This window comes from Gekko japonicus, unplaced genomic scaffold (assembly GCF_001447785.1).
Source record: "Gekko japonicus isolate JY-2015 unplaced genomic scaffold, Gekko_japonicus_V1.1 scaffold443, whole genome shotgun sequence".
Lineage (NCBI taxonomy): Eukaryota > Metazoa > Chordata > Lepidosauria > Squamata > Gekkonidae > Gekko > Gekko japonicus.
Window position 1 is genome coordinate 346,261 of NW_015172565.1, and position 21,393 is coordinate 367,653.

The window sequence follows — 21,393 nt, forward strand, 5'->3', positions numbered from 1 at the left end:
ATTTCAATGAAGAGAAGCAACAACTGGGCTTTCATAAAGATCAGTACTGGGAGTAACCTATCTGATTTGTTTACAAATGATCCAGAATTGGGAGTAAGCAATGAAGTGACCAAATGTCCAGATTATACTGAATTATTCAATTATTCAGGATGGTAAAATCCCAAAAGGACTATGAAAAGTTAGCTAAGGATCTCCCCAAACTGTATGGGCAACAACATGGCATATTAAATTCAATGCAAGAATAAAATGATCCAAATAATTCTAACTTTAAGTACATACTAGTGGAGTTTGAACTAGTGGTGACTGATTTAAGAGAGAGAGAGAGAGAGAGAGAGAGAGAGAGAGAGAGAGAGAGAGAGAGAGATCGATCTTGGGATGATGGTGGGTATTTTGATGAAAATGCTGACTCCGTGAGCAGCAAGGATGAAAAAGGTAAATTCTGTACTAGGGATTACTAGGATAGGGATTGAAAACAAATTGGCCAATATCATAATGTCTAGATTTCTGGTGAGGCTGCACTTGGAATACCGTACATAGTGACGGGGGAAAATAGTCATGGTTATCATACATTTAAAAACACTGGGAAAAGTACAGAAAGAGGTAACCAGAATTACCAAGGGGTTGGCAAGGCTAAGGCATCTGGGGCTTCTTAATTCGGAGAAAAACAACTAAGGGGTAACATCAAAGGTTTATAAGATTTTGAATGAAGTGGATAAAGAGAACTTCTTCTCCCTCTTCTGTAAAGCTAAAAAATCTGGACACCCAATTAAGCTGATGGACAAAAAACAGGACAGAAAAAAGTATTTCTTCACACAAAGAGTGATTACTGCCACAGGATATATTGGTGGCCACCAGTTCAGCTGTTTTTGGAAAAGGTATCAGATAAATTCACGGGGATAAGTCCATTAATAGCTATTAGCTATAGCTAAATGGAACCTTCAGATTCAGAGGAGTAAACCCCTAAACACCAATGGGGGGGAAACATGTGGAGGCTTTGGTCTCCATGCCCTATTTGTAGGCTTCCAAAAGCATCTGATTGGCTGTTGTGTGAACCAGGATGCTGGAGAAGATGAACCACCAGTCTGATCCAACACAGCCACTCTTATGTTTGTACAGTTTTTTCAAAGTCACTCTATATCCACAAAAATGTAAGCAACATCAGTCAGAATAAAAGGAAGCATGAAACAGAATAAAGTGGACCGTGCAAGACTACAGGTTGGGTACTGTATTTTAATGCCCCATCCGGCTAAAAAAATTGCTTATAAGAACAAAACAACAAAGCCTTGCTAGAATAATTTTATTGATGTGTCTTACTTGTAGGGAGATTATTTTTACATGGGGGAGCCATAAAAAAATTCCTGCTCTACCCAACATCTGCTGAGGTACCATCCACACTAGCACCTCTGGATCCTAAGTCTCGCTGCTTGCACGGACAAACTGCCAGTTTCATAGCCCCCATGGAATGAAAGTTCTATTTCTTGAACAATTCCAATTTCACATGAAAACCCTTTTGTGATACAGTCACATGACCGCAGAAATGTCTTTGAACAGTGCTGGCTCTTCGGCTTGGAAACAGAGATGTGCACCGCCCCCTAGAGTCGGATTCGACTAGCTTTCGAGCAAGGGAAACCTTTACCTTTACAGTGGGACTGTTGTTCAAAGTGAAAAATCCAACTTGGTCCCTGTAGGCCCTTGTTTTGCCTAAAGCAAAAGACTTTTTGAACACTACGGGGAATGTTTAATTATACCCAAATCCCCTCCCCCCCATATGGCTGAATTGATATTAGCAAAGAAAAGATCCTCAGAGGCAGGAGTAATATTTACATCACAAACAGCCATTTTCATATGATGCTTAAGTGATTACAGCAGTCCAGTATTTGGAGTTATTCCCTATAACTGTTTTGGACAGACCAATGTTCAGATTTCAAAGCCTCACAAGTCAATAAGATGATGGAATACATTAAGGAGGAAAAAGCAAAGCTAAATTCTGTAGAAATAACCATAATGCAGGCACCAGCCCCTCAAAAAACCATAGCAAGACAAAAAAACTACATAAAGTACAAAATAGGTGGGGAACTTTGCCCTCCCTGCTCCTGACATAAATCAATCAGTATTTAAACAATCTAAATCTAACACAGAAACTGTGTTTAACAGTTTTTATCTACAGTTTTTCAAATGCTGCAGCTTAAAAGACAGACAGACCTGAGCTCCAATGTCCATGTCTTGCCTCGCCGAGACTGGATAAGCGTTCGCAAAGAATTTGCAATACATCTTTTCCCGTCCCAGTATAAGAGAACAGCCACTAAGCCCCTTGTTAGGCCAGGAAAATAAGGCTGCTGGTGCTCTCCTGAAAAATGAAAAATAGTTCACTCAATTGTGAGAGAAGCCCAAATTTTTGCCAGTTATCAGTTGTGTGTATGTAATATTCCTCTGTGTGTCTGTCTCTTTGTCACAATTACAACCTCCACCAGCTCTGCCAACAGACACAGAGCAAGTATTATCCATATCCAAATCTGACTCCAAAGCAACTGAAAACAGAAGTGTGACAACTAAACCCAAAATTGTGTAAAAGCTTTGGGGAGTGGGGGCAGCCAATTAATCAAATGTGGTTAACAGAGCTTTACTCTGATAATTGCTGCTATGTTTTTGTACACAAAAAGTACACAAAACAATATTGAAAGTATGTATCCACCACTCATAAAACCAAAATAAAGTTCTGTAACAGACTAGCTTTATATTTCTTTAATTCCCGATATCACAGGAGCAAAGCAGCCTCCTTGAGACATCAGGGAAGGGGGCGATCTTATCCAGCAAGCCACACTCACAGTTCATTTTGGGGTTTGACTTGGCTACCACCTGGCCAGCCACACTGCACTTTGCAACATCCTAAAGGATGCCAGGTTTGCAGCAGCCTTTTTCACAAGCTGCGGCACTGGCAAAAGGGCTGTTTCATCGCTCATCCTCAGCAGAAGCTTTGGCTGCAAGTGAGGGAGTGGATCAGTGACAGTAAGGTTGTAACTTGGTGGGTCTTCTTTTCACCAGTCACTGGTAAGTTCAGGGACTAGCCTTCTGTCTCCAGACATATTGCGAACCTGAGTTTATGAATCTGAGCTCTGCAAGTGCTGAATATAGATACCAGATGGCTTTTGGAATTTTTCTAGGTAACCAAAGGAGGATTTGCATTGCCACCTACTACAGGTGCTGGTTAACAGAGTTATATGGATAACCAAGTACCAGCTAACGTAGTCTTTACTGCATATTATTAGAACACGTGTAATTAAGGAAGAGGATTTATACCCCGCCCTTTATTTGGAGTCTCAAAATGGCTTACAGTCTCCTTCTCTTCCTCTGCACCAGCATAAGCCTTGAAGTTCACCACTTGTTGAATGCAAGGAACAATTTCTTCCCAAAAATTAGCTCCCAAAATCCTGCTTTATTTTGACCATCAGGCATGATTTCTCTTATGATTTAACATTCAAGTTTTTAAGAACATAATTTGCTAAATAATACACAATCAGAATGTAAAAGAAACAGATAGCCTGCACTCAGTGCAGGATCCCATTACCAGCCAGGAGGAGTTCCACAGCTGCCAGTTCCCCAATATCAAAAAGATTGCTTAGAATAAAGGCCTCTCTGATGAGCTGCTCTGGTAATAGTCTAGTTCCCTGTTGGCCCTGGATAGCGACTCCTTCAGTACTTGCTTTCTGAATCTTTTCATGCTGTTGAGCATTTTTTGGCTATAAAACAATCAGATAAAAAATGCAAATTCATCAGAAATAAATTTGTCATAATACCCTTAGACATCTTTCCATTGTAAACACTACCTATGATTCAACTCAATGACAATAGTCTAATAAATGTTATACTCCACATACATCTTGTGATGTAGAAAAGGATCTTAAACAATTTGCAAGTATTTATTTACAATGATTAAATACAGTTATTGTATGTTATACTTCGTTAAAATAAAATAACTCCATTTTGAAAAAATATCTCTTCTGATGAGAAGCCATAAAAATAATATATTGCTTTTCCAATTTTTGGTTTTCACTAAGGAAACCCTTCTTTATCCTGTGAATTACTTTCAGCCCATCAATTAGGTTAAATGTTTGCAACATCCTACACTTGCTAATAAGTGCCTATCCTTCAGAAAAAACACAGGAGATAGAGTGACTGCGGGAGTTATTTGTTATAAGAATAAAAGATTTCCTGACTCGCTCTGCATCCTTGTTACTGTGTCCTTGGACTCTGCATAACATCCTCTCCTCCTATGCTCTACCATGACAGTTTCACTCATCTGACCAGGGCTTTCTGCAGGTACCACCCTGCAAATGGGCAAGATCAACAACTGCCTGTATTTGTGCATTCTCTGTTGTGCCACCACCTTGTGTCTGATGAGGTCAAGAAGGCTCCCACTCTCCTGGTAAAGCAAAACTGAATTTTTCAGATGAGCATCCCTACAAAGGGAATAGGGCTATACTATAGCAGAATGTTTCAGGAAAATGTTTTAATAAAGGGAAAGGAACTATGGACTGCACTACTGTGCATAGTATATACTCTCTTTTGTTGTATCTATTTTATGTAATTTCTGCATTGTTTAATAGATCATGTTAATATTTATGCTTTGTTTCAGATTTCTACAATTCTAATCCTATTTCATTACTTATTAGATGTAACATCCTGTTGATGGCATTGATTTACACTGTGTAATAACTGCCTTGAATCTCAGTGAGAAAAGTGGACTATAAATAACTGATATAAATAAACGAAAAGGAATACCCTTGTCTTCTCTCACAAATGTGCTTAGGAAAATGTACGCTTAAATCTCTGTTTCCAAGCACAACGGACCTCTCCTGAGAAACATTAGTGGGCCACAACCTTTCCAAACTCCCTGATGCTAAATATGCAAGCAAGAATGTCAAAAGCTTTGAGGAACAGTACAAGAGATTCCCTAAGTTTATGGGCATAACTCTTCATATGTCTCAAATTAGATTTAAAGCATAGACTTCCAAGGTCCACATTCTTACAGCCTGGTTCCATGCATGTTCCCACAGAGGGAAGTTCCACTATGTTTAATGGACATATTTCAGAGTTAAAAGTGCCTAAAACTGTAGTCTTAGCCACTGTGCTAATCCAATATTCAAAAAACGTTTTGTCACTAACTTGCTTACCTGCATCTGTAATCACTTAAGTAAATTTATTGGAACTCAAAAGTATTTTAAAACATTAAGAATTCTGTCCTTTTCTATTACAAGTGTACCAATTAAACTGAAAAATATAGCTGTAAAATATTTTGCATACTCAAAAAGTCTCTTACAATCCAATCTCAAATATATTAATCAGGAGTAAGTCAAACAGATTTAAATAAGCATTACTTCCCTTTCTATCACTGTCTCCCAGTAGAGGGCAAAGATTTCTTCATTTTGACTGGTGTTCCTTCAATAATCCCACCTTCCTACTTTATGTTTTAATTTGATGCCTTCTGTTTCATGTTTGTATTTTTAGCTCTACTTTTATGGTATATTTTTATTAGACTGTTTTAATTATTAACTGCCTCATGCCCCAATTGCGTTGAAAGGCAGGATAAAAATGTAAATAAATAAACATTAGGTGTGTTTAGAGTCAGACCCTTAAGAAGAATATAACAAAACTCCAGTACTACTTGTAAATACAAAGTGGGAAAACAGAGAACCACAACAAGGTTATTTGAATGAAAAAGACTATGCAGAAAGAATGTGCTCACTAATGCACTGTTAAAATATTCAATTGACAAAATATGTATTTCATTATTATAAACTAATTTCTTCACAACCCTCACTGTTAACCACACAAGACAAAACTGAGAGATTCCAACAATACCAACATGACCTCACCCCACCTCCAAAGATAGGGAAATGTTTATTTTTACCGGATTTCTGAAGAGTGATATAAAATCAGGTTTGTGTTTCTTTAAAACCTGATCAAGAAGGTGTATCGCTTCTGGCTGTCTTTTCCATATTGCATTAACCACAGTCTGCCAAAGGTCTTTGTAGGGCCCCCATAAACTAGCAACTGAAAAAAATGCACAGAATATTTTTTTCAACTGGAGAATATGATAACAAAGTTATTTCACACTGAATGGGTTCAATACTTCAAATACAAACATGCAAGTACAATGAGGGAAGATGTCTGTATACTGATGATCATATACAGACTGACGATACCCTCATGACACATGTAACCTATAACCACATGCCTGTGTCCATTTGTATCATCAGCACTGATTTGAAAGGAAAGAATGATGATAAAAATGTGTTTTTGCAGAAGCAGGCAAAGAGTCCAGGTTACTTCACATTATCACACTTTTTAAAAAAAGGTAATTTTGTGCCCAGTGATAAATAGGATAACCCCACACACAAGTATTTCAGCATAAGCTATATGAAAGTTTGTTTCCTACCTAAATACATAACATGTAGACTATGTCTCACTGCAGTTAAAAGTACAGCCTTACATCAAGAAAAGAAAGATATATGCAGCATTTAAACAGAGGTGATGACTGCTATCAGGGTAAGGACTGACAGATTAGAACAGTAAACTCTGCTTTTCTAATGATACACAGAACCCAAGAAAAGCTTCAAAGGGCTTTTAGTATAAGGCTGCATAATAAATCAGCAATAATTTCATTGACAGATGAATGATCCAAAAATGAAAGATGGGAGACTCACATAGGATGCATGGTGTTAGTTGTGTTGAGAAAAATACAGTAAACAGAATGGATGTCATTAGATTGGGTTACACAGAGGGTGCGTAGCCCCAAAAGCAAAGTAGTTATCCTTTGACCGCACTGTTATATTCACAATTAGGATACTTAGAGAATGGAAGCAATGCAGTTTCCTTCCAGGCCTTCAGGGCATGCTTATCACCATTATCATTACCACTCTATCTATATAAAAATAAAATAAAATATAGGGCCACTGACCAAGGTGGGGGGCTCTGCAAATGCAGTGCAATTAAAGAAGCTCATCTAAGGTCCCGGTCACATGGGCTGGATAACGCGGGGGGGGGGGAGGCATGCCTATTTGTGCCGTCGCAGTTTGATCCACAATTATGCGTTCAGACGTGATGGCGGCTTCCTCCTTTGGCACCCAAGGCAAACAGGACAGTGGGGGAGAAAGCTGCACGCCGACGCGATCACACTGGGGGAATTCGCATGCAGCCCGTGGCAAACCATTTGCTAGTAGGTCGTCCCAGTTACTTTTTTAATGGGCATCTTCGGCGGGACACCATGGGTTCACTACGCCTCCCAGATGTTCCAGTGTGATCGCGCCAGAAAACTCCACAGAAGAATCGTGCCTTCAGCGTGGCAAATGCTCCGTGTGACCAGGGCCTAAGTCATATACAATAACAACGTATTAGATACGGTTTTGCTTTGTTTTGGGTGTGTGGACTTTTTTACAGGGATTTTAAAAACGGACAGAGAACCTTCTCCATCTGCCATCCAAAATTCTGAGACACTCACTGAAGGTAATGGACAATAGATTCAGGATAAGCACAAGGAAGTACTACTTTCCTCAACAAGTAATGGCCCTGAGCATAGATGGCTTTAAAAGAAGATTAGACAAATTCATGAAAGACTGGACCATTAATAGCTACCAGCCGTGGTGAGCGAAAGGAACCTCCTCGTTCACAGGCAGCAAATCTCTAAATACCAGCGCTGGGAACAACATAAAAAGAAGGCCTTAGGCTCGAATGACCTATCTGTTGGTCCTTCAGGGCAACCGGACGGCTGCTGTATGTAACAGGACTCTTTGACTTGACAGATTGCTGGTCTCCAGTGGGACTCTTTTCACGTTAACGCCAAGCTCCCTAATCGGTTGCTTGGAAGCGCCTTTGACTCCTCGTGGACATGGGAGGCTTAGGGTCGTTCGCTTTCGCAGCGCAAGGAGCGCAGAAACTGACATGGCACCGAAACCACAACACTGTAGAAAACAGACACAAACTACACTCGTTGTCGCCCGCTATAACTCCCGCACGGGTTCCTCATACCTGAAATTACCGCCAACGGCGCCGCCATTTTGGAAACTCTGTGCGATCCCAAAGGTCGTCTCTTCCGATAGGCCCAGAAATATAGGAAGGTGACCACAGTAATGCCGGCATTAAAAAACAATAAACAAACCGGATTTTTCTGTTACTCAACTGAGAAATGCCAGGACCAGGTCTCCCTTATTGTTTGCCATCCACATTTGCGGATAGCGCCTCAGTTAACGGAATTAGATGGACGCCAAGCGTACAGGCTCAGGTAGCCTGGCTAATCAACATTGCGGGGACCCGAAGCAATGGTCTCTGGGAACTGTAGTTCCAGTCTGCTTCACGCCGAAAAGGCGGGAAAGGTAGTGCCAAAGAACTCTTATTAAGCGACTTCTAGTTATTTGTCCAAGTAGAGAGTTAAAGGAAAAACCAGTTAGGTTTGGGACACACACAGCCGTTTTTTCTCTAGGTGGTGCCGATGTTTTCATATTTCTTTGCATGACTCTCGCGGCCGAAATGCTTGCTGGCCCCAAAACAATGTTCTTGCCTTGGGAATATTACATTGTACACAGTACAAGAAGCAAAACTAGGCCACCTGTAAATAAAGTGTTTAAACACATTTTCGGGACTCCCTAACTATGCAGAACAGTAGCCTTGTTCATAAATTACAGTGAACGCATGTACACTTGATTGTTCTTTGTATATGTAATTCTCCCGTTACAGCCTATCCATGTACAGCTGAATGTGTGCTACAAACACCGTGTACTGGTCCCCGGTTTCGTTGGTTAAAGTGAACGCATGTTGGACCTTTCTTACAAACGCACGTTGTTGTTGTTGTTGTTCAGTCGCACAGTCGAGTCCGACTCTTCGCGACCCCATGGACCAGATCACGCCAAGCCTTCCGGTCTTCCGCCGTCCTCTGAAGTTGGCTCAATTTCATGTTCGTTGCATCTATGACACTGTCTAACCATCTCATCTGGATCCCCCTGAATTAGAGCTCATCCCCAGACTACAGAGATCCGGGGAAAGTAGATGTTTTGGAGGGTGGCCTCTGTGGCATTGTACCCTACTAAAGTCCCTGTCCTCCCCAGCCTCCCCCCCCCCCCCCCTCCCCCGGGTGTGGGGCTGGCAACAAGGCAACTATGACTTTGTGAATTAACCACAAGAGGGATCATGCTCCAGGAACAGTACAGCTGAGAGTTAGCGAACGTTAGAAAGGGAATGGGAAACCTTAGTCTGCTCTGCATCACTTCCAGAAAATGCAGACGGGGGGGGGGGGGGGGGATGAGGTGTGTGTGTGTGTGTGTGTGTGTGTGTGTGTGTGTGTGTGTGTGTTCAGGAGTCCTCCTCCTCCTCTTGCCGTGCAGTTCCTCTCGGATTCCCAGGAAATACTCTTGACAAACAAGCTGCCCTATCTCTCGAAGAAGCCGGAAGCTCAGAGGAGCTACGCTGATGGTTTTAATTATCAGAGCCTTGCAGAGTACTCCTGTGCCGTGAGATCCACTCGAAATAGGCTCGCAAAATCACCGAGTTGATCTCCTGGGCGACGCAGCCCGCGCCGGGCGAAAGAGGACGGGGAGGCTTCCGCGCTAGGAAAGGGAGGGACCGGCGGCTTCCGAGCGTCCATCCGGCGGGCGCACGTGCTGTTTACTCCGCCTCCTTGTGTGGCTGTGAGCTGAGACTCAGCTTCGCCGGATTCTCGCTGGGGAGACGCTGGAGCGGCTGGATCGAGGAGGCGTCTTGTGAGGGGTCTGGTGGGTGAGTAATCGCTGCAGCAGTGACTGCTGGGGGATGAGTAAGCGCCGGCTTCGTCGGGAGCCTCCAGTCCTCGGCTCTTCCCCGTCGCCTCCTGTCTCACTCTGGTCAGGCGCTGGGAGGTTCCCTCGGAAGCGGAGCGAACCAGACCGGTTGCTCTGCCCACAGCGAGGGCTCATCAGTTCCTTCTCCCCAGGATGTGAAGGGCCTTCTTTTCGAGAGGTCTCCGCCTTTGGGGGGTCTGGTCTGGCCGAGGGAGGGAGCCCCTTGGGGATCCGCAGGCCTTGCCCCCCGTGGAGCTTCGCCTCCGGCTGGCCTGCAAACTACGGTTCGGCATGGCTGGCCCGTTCAGTGGCCCTAGTCTGTGTGCTTCATCCTTTAGGCAGTAACGACTTTCAGGCAGTTCTTGAATTAAGGATTCAAGAGAATCTGATTCAGTGTAGTGTGCTGACCAAGGATTTTCAGGCTAAATGATTTCCCCTCCCTCTTTCTTTCTTCGTTAATCCTCGGCAGGCTTGTGGTTCTGCTTCAGGCGTGTCGATTTTGGTTTTTAGGAACTGAGTGGGGTATCTAAAGAGGAATGATCCTGGCTTAGAGGAGGCACATGGGGTACCTTACAGAAGCTAATGTGTAGGGGCCTGGGTTTTTTAGGGGGGAGGGATGTTCAGGCACTTGTTTGAAGGCAGGGTGGGCTGATTTCATTCATCAGGAGCAATGATTTAAATCAAATCACACATTTAGAAGTTTGAACGTGTACTTAATGGACCTGTATGTTGCTATAACAGTTCAAGCATTCCCACTTAAACGCATACCTTATAGCTGCAAAGTTGTATATGCGTAGATAGAAAATATATATCTGATTCTCATTGGGTACATGATAATGGCCTTGGCTGTAATCATCCAAAATGTTCTAGAACAGACTTGTAATTAACATACCAAAACAGATATGGGAAATCCCCATCTTGTTTGGCTGATAATTATAAATAGTCATACTCTTAAAAATTAAATACATCATAGTGGGTATAAAAGAATGGGGGGAAAGCCATGCATATGGGCTCTGTGCGTAGTTTTGGTGTGATGGAGAAGTGCAGCTAAATAAGTAGATGGTAAGGGTAGAAGACGGGGACGGCAAAGGATGAGATGGTTAGACGGTGTCATCGATGCAACGAACAGGAAATTGAGCCAACTTCAGAGGACGGCGGAAGACAGGAAGGCCTGGCGGGATCTGGTCCATGGGGTTGCGAAGAGTCGGACTCGACTGTGCGACTGAACAACAACAAAAGGGTAGATGGAGAAGAGAATGTTTTCTGCTGTTGGGAAAGGGGAAAAGATTTGCTTTTGATGAAGACAAAATTGGTTTTGAATATGACAAAATAAATATACCTGTCAATAAGCATAGTTATGTTCCCCCCCCCCCAGTTGTCTGACCAATTAAAGTGATCTCTGTGGCTTCTGAGTAAAAAAAACTTCCTCAGTCTTACTTTGGAGGACAGAAAAGATCCCGTTATGAAAACAGAAACAATACATTTGCTCGCGTCTGATAGTTCTTGAAAAAAGACTCAGGAATCTTGTTATGTCTTAATGTAATAAAGACATGAGTGAGCTTATGCACAGTCTATATTAAAAGAGCATTGCAAGGATTGACCTAATGGGCCAATCAGAGAAGCCTTTGCCTTCGGCGGGAACCACTCTCATTGGTTCCAAGCTCCATATTCCTATTGGTTGTTATCTGTTTGTTGGGTGTGGTTTTGCCCGTTCAAATCATATATAAGCCAGCCTTGTTCTATGAAGTTTGTCTTTGTGTTATGAGCTGAATAAAATGAAATCACTTGTTCAAGAAGCTGCCTCGATCTCAGTTCATAATAAATCTTAAATAATGTAGTGAGATGCGGTTTTCATTCCTCAAAGTCCTTGTGGATATCCTATCATCTGAGCCTAGGAGGGACCATTCTTTGTATGGACACAACTTTTTAGATTCAGGTAGCAGAATATTCTTGTTTGGCTTCAGCAGTAATGCTACATCTGCTGTGGCAATTTCTGAAAGAGGATTTTCTCTTTGGAGAAAATTGCTAGGTTCTATGTCCTATGCGGTTCAAGACCCGGGTGCCGCAAGACAGGGTGAGCTCCTGTCTCTAGTTCCAGCTCCTGCCAACCTAGCAGTTCGAAAGCAAGAAATTGCAAGTAGATTAATAGGTACCACTTCGGTGGGAAGGTAACAGCGTTCCGTGCGCCTTGGCGTTTAGTCACGCCGGCCACATGACCACGGAAACGTCTTCGGACAGCGCTGGCTCTTCGGCTTTGAAACGGAGATGAGCACCGCAACCCTAGAGTCGGATTCGACTGGCTTTCGAGCAAGGGAACCTTTACCTTTACCTATGTCCTATGCTAATGAACGAATGTCTATATCACAACTAAAACTGACACGGTATAAAGTATATGATCTGCACATTGTGGAAGGTGAGAATAAAGCATTTGCCCTTTTGGTCCTGGCCCATGTAACTTGTTAAGCTTATCAATGCCTTCTCATTTTTAGAAAAGATTTTCTTATATAAAACATCTTCAAACTTCATATATGCTTCAGCTATGATTTTTCTGGATAACATAGCTCGGTATTTCATACTGTCCAAGTAGTAGGCATTTAGTGGTTAAACAAAATAGAAAGTTGACCAATGAAAGATTTCTGACAACTATAATTGCAGAAAAGAATGTTCTCTCTCACTCTGCATTTTCCCCCCTGCCAGGAACATTGCTTTTGCTTTGCCAATATGTTTGTGCTAGTGGAAATGACAGATACTGTGCGAATACCTCCATGGCAATTTGAAAGGAAGCTTAATGATGCAATCACAGAAGAATTAAACAAGAAGCTAGCAAATAAGGTAAAGTTTAGAGTGCTGTAGGCCAGTGCTTGATTAACATATATATATATAGGGCAAACCATGGTTGCCATCATCACAACAAAAAAGCTGACCTCTAGCCTTAATTCAGTCCCTCTCCAATTTCTCATAATTTCATTATTGCTTTAAGAAGCTTGATTTAATTCACCTACCACTACTGAATGGTTTTCACATATAAACAAGGAATGTCAAAACCTGCATGCACATGCTTTTAATGTCATACAACAAAGCATATTGATGTGAAATGATAAAAAGAGCTTCTACTGAGAATCAGTGTGAGGCACTACAATAAAAGCATTGCTGAAAATACGACGCCATAATGAAGTTTCTAAGTGCCATGGCAACCTGGAACCTGGGAATTTTTGAGCCCTGTTAGAGGGCTGTAATGGGAATATATTCCAAAGTCAGAAGCCTTGATATTTAGCTACATATTCAAAAGTGTTAAAGAACACTGTTAAAGAACAGTGTGGTTCTTTACTATGACCATATGAAGCTGCCTTGTACTGAATCAGACTGTTAGAATATCTATCTTGGATTGGCTAGTCTGACTAGTCTGACAACAGTTCTCCAGGCAAAGAGACGTCTTTTCCAACCTATCACCTGAGATCCTTTAACTAGAGAGGTCAGAGATTGAACCTGGTAGCTTCAGCATGCAAAACGTTATCACTGAACCTTAGTCTCTCCCCATAATACTAGTCATGGTGCAAATTGATACTTTTAATAAGTGTAATGTGCAAACAGCTGTCCCCAGTCATTGCCAATTTTAACAGACTGGATAGAATTGGGAGCAAATTAAGTTCTGTATCTCTCCATTGCTAACACTTGTTGTCTAGGTGTACTGTAATAAAATGCAGGAGAGCAGAAAAATAAAGAGTCAAAATCAACTTTTTTGGTTGCTCTGGGATACATATGGCAGTATCCCTTTGGAAATCTATTTTTGCCAAGGTTTCTGTATGAACCACTTCTATCCATTCAGTTATTATGCTTCAGTTCACCAGGCTGGTTTATTTGTATGGCCTTTCTTGTGCATAAATTCTGATATGCTATTTAAGGAAGGTTTAACATATTTTCTTGTTCCAATGTATCTGAAATAGTGTGCCTTGCACATGAAAGCTCATACCTTGATTAAACCTTTGTTGGTTTTAAAAGTGTCACTGGACTCTAAATTTGTTCTACTGCTTCAGACCAACATGGCTGACCATCTGGATATATTTTCTCATTGTTACTGGGACCTATTGCTATGTAAGCTCTTTCCCCAAACAGGTTGTATATAACGTTGGCCTCTGTATTTGTCTGTATGATATCACAAAGCTGGAAGATTCCTATATATTTCCAGGAGATGGTGCGTCACACACAAAAGGTTTGTCAAATGTTTATCTTAATCTAGTCTCTTTGTGAAATTAAAACTATAAGAAACCTGAGGGAGATTTGCAATTGCTGACAATTGCAGGTCTTTAACAGTTCTTTTTTTAGAGGGATCTTAAGAAATGCTGACAACATCACAGCAGCATAAATACTCCTTTACTCCTTAATCTACATAATGACTGCAGTCCAGGAGAAAGTGCCAAGTACATCTGGGAAGACACTGTTTCATAAAGCCAAAATAGTTTGAGGAATGAAGATTCCGTTTAATCCTTAGTACCATCTTCCCTTGAGACAGAGTTATGGTGACTATTCTGATATGCGACAACATTTCCTTTTCAATATGTTTTTGTATAAATGATTGTCATCTTTTTCCTGGACTGTTTGGCTATTTTTCATCCACTGCTTAAAGAAAATGAAAACTACTGGCAGGAGGCTTATCCCATTCTGTATTTGATTTGCTCATGCCCATATTTCCTGGTGACCTCACTTTCATGTATCTTGCAGACGGAATCTTAAGAAGATAAATTCCATCTCTTTGGGTGGAAAGAGGGCAGTCCTATCTACATTTCCCTTACTGCTGCACTTCATCCAGCTGCTGTCTTATTTGATCGAGTTTGAGCTCAAAACCAGTTATTTTTCAATCTTTTAGACTTGCAGAAATTGGATTCTTGTGCTCTGTATGTTATTAGTACCATATGAGCCAGAAGCCTAAAGGAAAGGCTTTAGGATTGGGAAGGGCAAAATCAGTGCTGTGTGTGAACTGTGTGAACATGACAGGTGAAAGATATCAGAGGGTTGTTGATGACCTTGTTGAGGGAAAGTGTGACTATTAATCAGTAGTATAAATACCAAAATGTCTCTTACAGGTACCGTGGGTCTGGTTTTGTTGCTCTGCTTTGCATTTACCTACATGCATCAAGCACTACTCTTCCCATCTATTTGCCCCTTCTTAAGGAAACATGAAGTTTTTGAGCAAGTACAATTTATACAGAGTCTTTCCATTGCTCATGCAATCTCTTAATACTTTCTGGAGACACCTTTCCATGCAGACCTGAGTGTGGACCCCTCTTCTTTTAAAAAATTGTCTGCTAAAAACAGTCCCCAAATGTAGTGGAACTTTACATAAATGAGTAGAGAATACTACCATAATGCTGATGCCTGATTGTGTCAAGTTGTGTTTATTGAAAATACAGATTTCTAGAGAATGCAAGTACAGGATAACTGTGCTTTAATGTACTTAAGGACGTCACATTAATTTATTATCCTTGCTGTTTTCAGTGCATTTTCGGTATGTTGTATTTCACCCTTTTCTGGATGAAATTCTGGTTGGAGAGATAAAAGGCTGCAGTCTGGAAGGAGTCCGTGGTAAGTCTTAATTTTACTACTGAGGAGGTTGGAACTCAGAAGTAAGGAAGGAGTAAGTCCTGAAGGGAATGTCATTATAGTGGACTGCAACAGTGGAGAGCCAGTGTGGTGTAGTGGTGACTCTAATCTGGAAAAATGGGTTTGATTCCCCACTCCTCCATGTAAAGCCTGCTGGGTGACCTTGGGCCAGTCACAGTTCTCTCAAAACTCTCTCCCCCCCAGCTAGCTAACAAGGTGTCTATTGTGGGGAGAGGAAGGGAAGGCGACTGTAAGCCTTACAGAGACTCCTTACAGTAGAGCAAATTGGGGTATAAAGACCAACTGTTCTTTTAAATTATTGGTATACTTGTTGAGTTGCCTGTCTGGAGGGTGTTCCGCCCACTTAGTAATGTCTAAAACTTGTTTTGAGCTGCCAGTTAACATCACTAGATTGCAGAACTTAACCACTTGAAGTGTGGGAATTATGTTTCTCCCCCCAGGGAACTGAGGACAAAGGACCCTAAATGTGCAACTAATTCCCAACTGCTTTGAACCCAAGACAGTGTGCTGCTATCATACTGATATTGAGGCCTCTTTTGGTCCTGAATGCAGTGTATCTTAAATTTGTAAGCCACTTGGATTGTCCAGTTCTCTGTGTTGCCTGGCCTGTGAGAAAGACATTTATTGGGATAGGATGTTAACATGGAATATCAGTTCAAAGGAAGCTACTGTTCCTTTTGTGTTTGCTTTTAACTTGATTGTAGTTGCCTGTAGTAACTGGAATCTCTCCTTTGTAGCCGTATGACATTGCCAAAAAGCCTGTGCACACCAAGGAGTGGTAGGCTTTATTTTTTTCAAAAGCAAATAACACATACATAGCGGGAGAAGAAGAGAAGAATATCACTTGTGGTTTAAAGTATTATAGTGCCAATAACAGATTTGTTTGGATGTTCAGATATATTAAAGGCAGCTTTAATACTGTGCTATAGCAGGGAGAATGCTGAGTCTGTGTTCAAAATCTTATTCTGGAGTGTCACTGGGTAACCTAGGAAAGCCTTTAAAATGTGGTGTCACATTTTGCCTGAATAATCTCTATATTAATTTGAATTCTTCCTGCAGTTTCTCTTGGGTTTTTTGATGACATCATCATTCCTCCAGAATCTCTACAGCAACCTGCCAAGTTGTATCTTTTGAACAGCTTCACCCTGACTGATGTATAAAAATGTGCTTATCTTAAAACCGACCCTGTGTGTACAAAGCATGATAAGTTGCTTTGTTGCAACATGTTCTGGCCACTATCATTAAAGAATGGCCAATCAGTGTAACAGCTGCCCTGAGCCTGCTTGTGGGGAGGGCGGGGTATAAGTTTGATAAAATAAATAAGCCACCAGAAAAAGCATGTGCAGAATTTTTTAGTTTCCGCAGACTAGTGTAGTGGAGGGCAATGGAGAGAGTAAGCATATGTGGCTGGGTCAGCTGAGGGCTGGTAAATAGTAGTCATCTACTTGGCTTCCATCATTTATATACTAATTGCCAAGACGCCCCCTCTGTGCAGATATCTAAATCCGCACATCGGGGGCACTTGGAGGGCAAAGAGATTTCCCTCCACACTTGGGGCAGTCCTCAGGTGTGCAGGAGAATCTGAAAAGTAGAGAGCCAGTTTGGTGTAGTGGTTAAGTGTGCGGACTCTAATCTGGGAGAACTGGGCTTGATTCCCCACTCCTCCACTTGCACCTGCTCATGTGACCTTGGGTCAGTCACAAGCTCTGGCACAGCTGTCCTTGAAAAAGAGCAGTTTGTGTCAGAGTTCTCTCAGCCCCACCCACCTCACAGGGTGTCTGTTGTGGGGAGGGGAACGGAAAGGAGTTTGTAAGCCACTCTGAGACTCCAAGTGAAGAGCAGGGTATAAATCCAATCTCTTCTTCTATATGGGGGATATTTAAATCCCCCAAAAAGTAAAAGAGCGTTCCCTGTGCTCTGGGAACTCTGCCTCACTGCCGTTAGGGGGGGATGCTTGGCAGGCCAGTGGCTGGAAACCGCTCAGGCCTCGGTGCCAAGGGGACAGTAGAAGGCTCAGCAGGCCCAGCGGCTGGAAGCTGCTCAGACCTCACCACTGCGGGTGGGGGGGGGCGGGAGAAAGCTCAGCGGGCCTGGCAGCTTGAAGCCGCTCTGGCCTCGTCGCCGGTGCTGGGGGTGGGTGGGAGAAGGCTCAGAGGGCCCAACGGCTGGAAGCTGCCCAGATCTTGCCATTGCTGCGGGGGGGGTGGGAGGAGAAGGCTCGGAGGGTCCAGTGGCTGGGAGCTGCTCAGGCCTCGCCGCCAGGGAGGGAAAAGGCTTACCTGCGGCCACTTCCTCCTTAGTGCTGAGTTGCTTCTGGAGGCTGGGAGCCTTTGGGAATCCTCCTCCCCGTAACCCCCCCCCCCGCAAGTATTGCGGGTCCCGCTTCTTGTATACTCTTATCTCCACCAAGAATTCCTTCCTAATCACTTCCCAAGACCTGCATTGGGTTCTGTTTTCTTGCAGTGCAAACTAAAACAGGGTATGTGTTAGTAGATACAGCATGGTTTGTACATGAAGCAGAGTGAGAGAGGGCTACATAAAGAGATGAATGATGGGATTTAAAATACAGAAAGGGTTTCATGTTATGAACTTCAGTGCCTTGTTACTGTATTTCTGCCTTAACCTTTAATATGGCCAGTGATGAAGCTGAGCAGGTGTGGGTCTGGGAATATGAGACTGAAGAAGGAGCCCATGATCTGTATATGGATACAGGGGAGGAGATCCGTTTCCGTGTGGTGGATGAGACCTTCATTGATACATCCCCAACAGGCCCAAGCTCTGCACAGCCTTCTACCTCTGGTGCTGCAGATGAGGCCCAGAAGAAGGAGGCTCCCTATACTCTTGTGGTAAATAACAAAGCTTCTCTCTGCACAGCCATTTGATATTAACTCTACTCAAAAGACCTTAAGTCAAAGCTAACATTGCACCATGGTGGTCACACACGAGGAAAGGATGCCAGAGAAATAGAAGATCCCAACACCAGCTGATAGGTTGCGTGTCTCAAAACAATGGGGCAGAATTTGGTAGATGAGTAACAATTAGCATGTGCAGCTATGCACACTTGTTCTTGAGAAATGTGTGTGTGGTGTGTAATCAAAATCTAAACCTGTGATTAAGCATACAAGCTGTTGTATATCCTCAGGGGTAGGGGTGTTTTTTCAAATAGCCATTATTTTAAGTCATATTATCTTAAAATCCTTGTTGACCACCATTTAATGGAATGCTCAGAATATAGACGAATACTACAAAGGTTAAATGACTAATGGCAATGTTCTTAAAACTTTAATCTGTATTCTTTCTCTGGACAGGGATCAATCAGTGAACCTGGCCTAGGCCTCCTATCCTGGTGGACAAACAGTTAACCAGTGGGAGAGACTATTCTGAACCATGGAACTTTGCAAACTGGAAAAGCCTACTTTATCTTCTATGGACAATGGCAGTGAAAAGGCAACTTTGTTTTCTCACTTCTGCTTTGCATCAGGTCCACATCAATCTGAGTGGGAGCATCTAGTGTGATATCTGCACAGAAGAACAATCTATGAAGCTCTGACAGTGTACACTCAGAAGGTTCTGATCCCTCTAATAAGTGGGATTGTGTAAAAGTTCTTATGAATTCAGCCTGGAAAAACATTTAAAGCAGATAAATGAAATCATCCTCAATGAGAGTTCTTGGAGGAGCGAAGTATTTCATACTGCTGCTTTTCATTTCATGATGTGATGGAAATGGGGAGGATGTTGTGAAAGCTAGCCCTTGCTTTGACTGCTTTTGTTCCATTTCCCCCATTAGAATGGAGATTCTTCCATTAGCCAAGAGTGTCTGGGAAAGCAATGAGCTGGCCCTTCACAATTAACAAACCTTGGTGAGGAAGCCTCAGGCAGGAATCTGGCCCACAAGTGGGCTGAAATGTTGCCAAAAGGACCCTAAGCAAGTGCCCTTCCTAATCCTACTGTTTTCTGGGAAAACACACACCTGCCATCGTGTTTAGCTGTGATATTGCATGGATTTGGGTGGGTAATATTGTTTTCTGTAAACAAGACCTGAAAGCAACTAGAAGACTGATCACTCATCTAAATGGATCTTTCATGCTATTGCATGACTGATGAAAAAATTCAGTTATCTGCTGCTAGTTTTCAATATTAGGAGGCAGATGTTTCTGCCTTATGGCTGAGAGCTTTTCAGCCATTGAATGTGCGTGCAGAAGTTGACAGCGGGTGCTGAAACTCTTGTCTTCTGAACAGAAAATAATCACTTCCAATTGGAGAAGCAGTGGTGTAGGAATGAAGCCTGTAAGAGATTGGGCACCTGGCAAAGGGTGACAACTGTAATATATAACAAATTTCTGTATCTTATGTGGTGTTACTGAATTAGTTTCTGGAGGATTATCCCTGTGAGGATTCCTCTAAAGCACCTTAGATGCTATTTAGCTGAAATTGTAATAAAACTTGATAATGGATTTTCCTTTCATATTTATACTGTGTAGCAATGGCTAGAGGATTTTTGAAATAGTTCTGTAGACATCACTTCAAAAACTTTGAAACACAAACTGGAGAGTCTTGATTACTGGACCTGGAGGGCAATTGGATAAGATGCATATACCATATTTACTGAAAAGACAACCCTGAATGGAAGACACCCCCATATTATACACCCCAAAAGGTTATTATAGGATATAGCTATAATTTGTATGTAAGATGACCTCCCCCATCCCCATTTTAATGGCATATTAACACACACACCCCAATGTTGCATTTGACTAATACCGTAATGTATGGCTTATTGCAGTTCCTGTTGGTGGTATTTTCTTTTCAGGGGGCAGAGCCTTTTTTGTAACGTATGTACGAATGTGGACCACTACTGGTGAAATTCATAAACATTTAACTGCTTTTATTTAGACTGTAGTCCTAAAGATTGATCTGGAAACAAAGTACTAACTATAGCCAAATTTTAATGAGCTTCAAACAAGGCCTCCACTGGTCTTTTTAGGGCTTTGTCAATCTGTACAACATTAGTTGGATTCAGCAGTTCACTAGCAGAAGGCCCTAATGGTCATTGGATCTTTCTTGTTTACCATCCCCTCTGATAGCCTGCTGACAGAAAAAGAGAGGGTGACTTTGCTCCCTTCCACTCCTCACTGCAGCCCACTGACCTAGGTGGCTGTTACTCCCTATGTTAACTTTGTTGAGGTAAGAAGGGATTTGTTGGGAGAGGGGAAAGTGCAGAAAATCTGTGATCCTTACATTAAGTAGATTGCTGGATCAAACCCATTATGTTGCTCTTTTATCCACTGATCCATAGTTCTTGCTTTTTGTGCTACTTGTTGCTGGAACAGGTCCAGAGAAACAGATACACCAGGCATGTCCAAGTTCGAACAGGTAGTGATCTGTTTTTTTCCAGCCAAAAGTGCCGGTGATCTACCACCATATAAATAAAGTTTCAAATTAGTTTCAAATTAGATTTTAACCCACTAAAGTTGGGTTCCTCCGCCGCCCCACCATTTATAATGCACCTTCTGTCAGAAAGAACTGCGAACATTTTTTACCACCAATCATAAAAAAACCCCAAACACCTGCCCAGCAAACCAGGAGACCAAGTAAGGCTGGTGATCTACCTCTGACCTCTCCGCGATCTACTGGTAGATTGCGATCTACCTGTTGGACATACCTGGCATACACTATTAAAATAAATTTTAGATACACATGGAATTTGGTAGTGCCATGCCTCTTTGAAGTTGCCTTTAACAGCAAAATGTATTTGTTGGAGATCACATGGATCCTGTCTTGTGCTTTGTGTAGCCATATAACCCAGAATATTTAATCACAGGTGTAGAATATAACCCCGGAAGTGTCAAGCTTTGTCATTTGTCCTTAATGGCTTCAAAAAGTGCACCTTATGTAGAAGAGGAAAAAAATCTTGTTTGTATGGCTTAGTCTCACAGCTAGTTACTCCATTAAGCTAAAGCAAAGGGCA

The 21,393-nt window shown here is 42.2% G+C and overlaps 2 protein-coding genes across 2 annotated transcripts in view; one reads left to right on the forward strand and one right to left on the reverse strand.

Annotated features, from left to right (window-relative positions):
- Window positions 1-8,086, reverse strand: part of NUP205 (nucleoporin 205kDa) — a 55,958-nt gene extending 47,872 nt beyond the window's left edge. The window contains exons 1-4 of the mRNA XM_015421324.1: window positions 8,026-8,086; window positions 5,909-6,051; window positions 3,566-3,737; window positions 2,203-2,347 (exon numbers count right to left, since the gene is read on the reverse strand). Of these exons, the coding sequence (XP_015276810.1) occupies window positions 2,203-2,347; window positions 3,566-3,737; window positions 5,909-6,051; window positions 8,026-8,053 (488 nt within the window). The 5' untranslated portion in view covers window positions 8,054-8,086. The remainder of the gene's footprint in view (window positions 1-2,202; window positions 2,348-3,565; window positions 3,738-5,908; window positions 6,052-8,025) is intronic.
- A 4,441-nt stretch (window positions 8,087-12,527) lies between these two features.
- On the forward strand, window positions 12,528-19,738 carry POLR3H (polymerase (RNA) III (DNA directed) polypeptide H (22.9kD)). The gene is made up of 6 exons (XM_015421315.1): window positions 12,528-12,638; window positions 13,920-14,016; window positions 15,300-15,386; window positions 16,485-16,548; window positions 18,064-18,271; window positions 18,734-19,738. The coding sequence occupies exons 1-6, from the start codon at window positions 12,528-12,530 to the stop codon at window positions 18,785-18,787; spliced, it is 621 nt and encodes a 206-aa protein (XP_015276801.1). The 3' UTR covers window positions 18,788-19,738.
- Window positions 19,739-21,393: the final 1,655 nt, after the last annotated feature.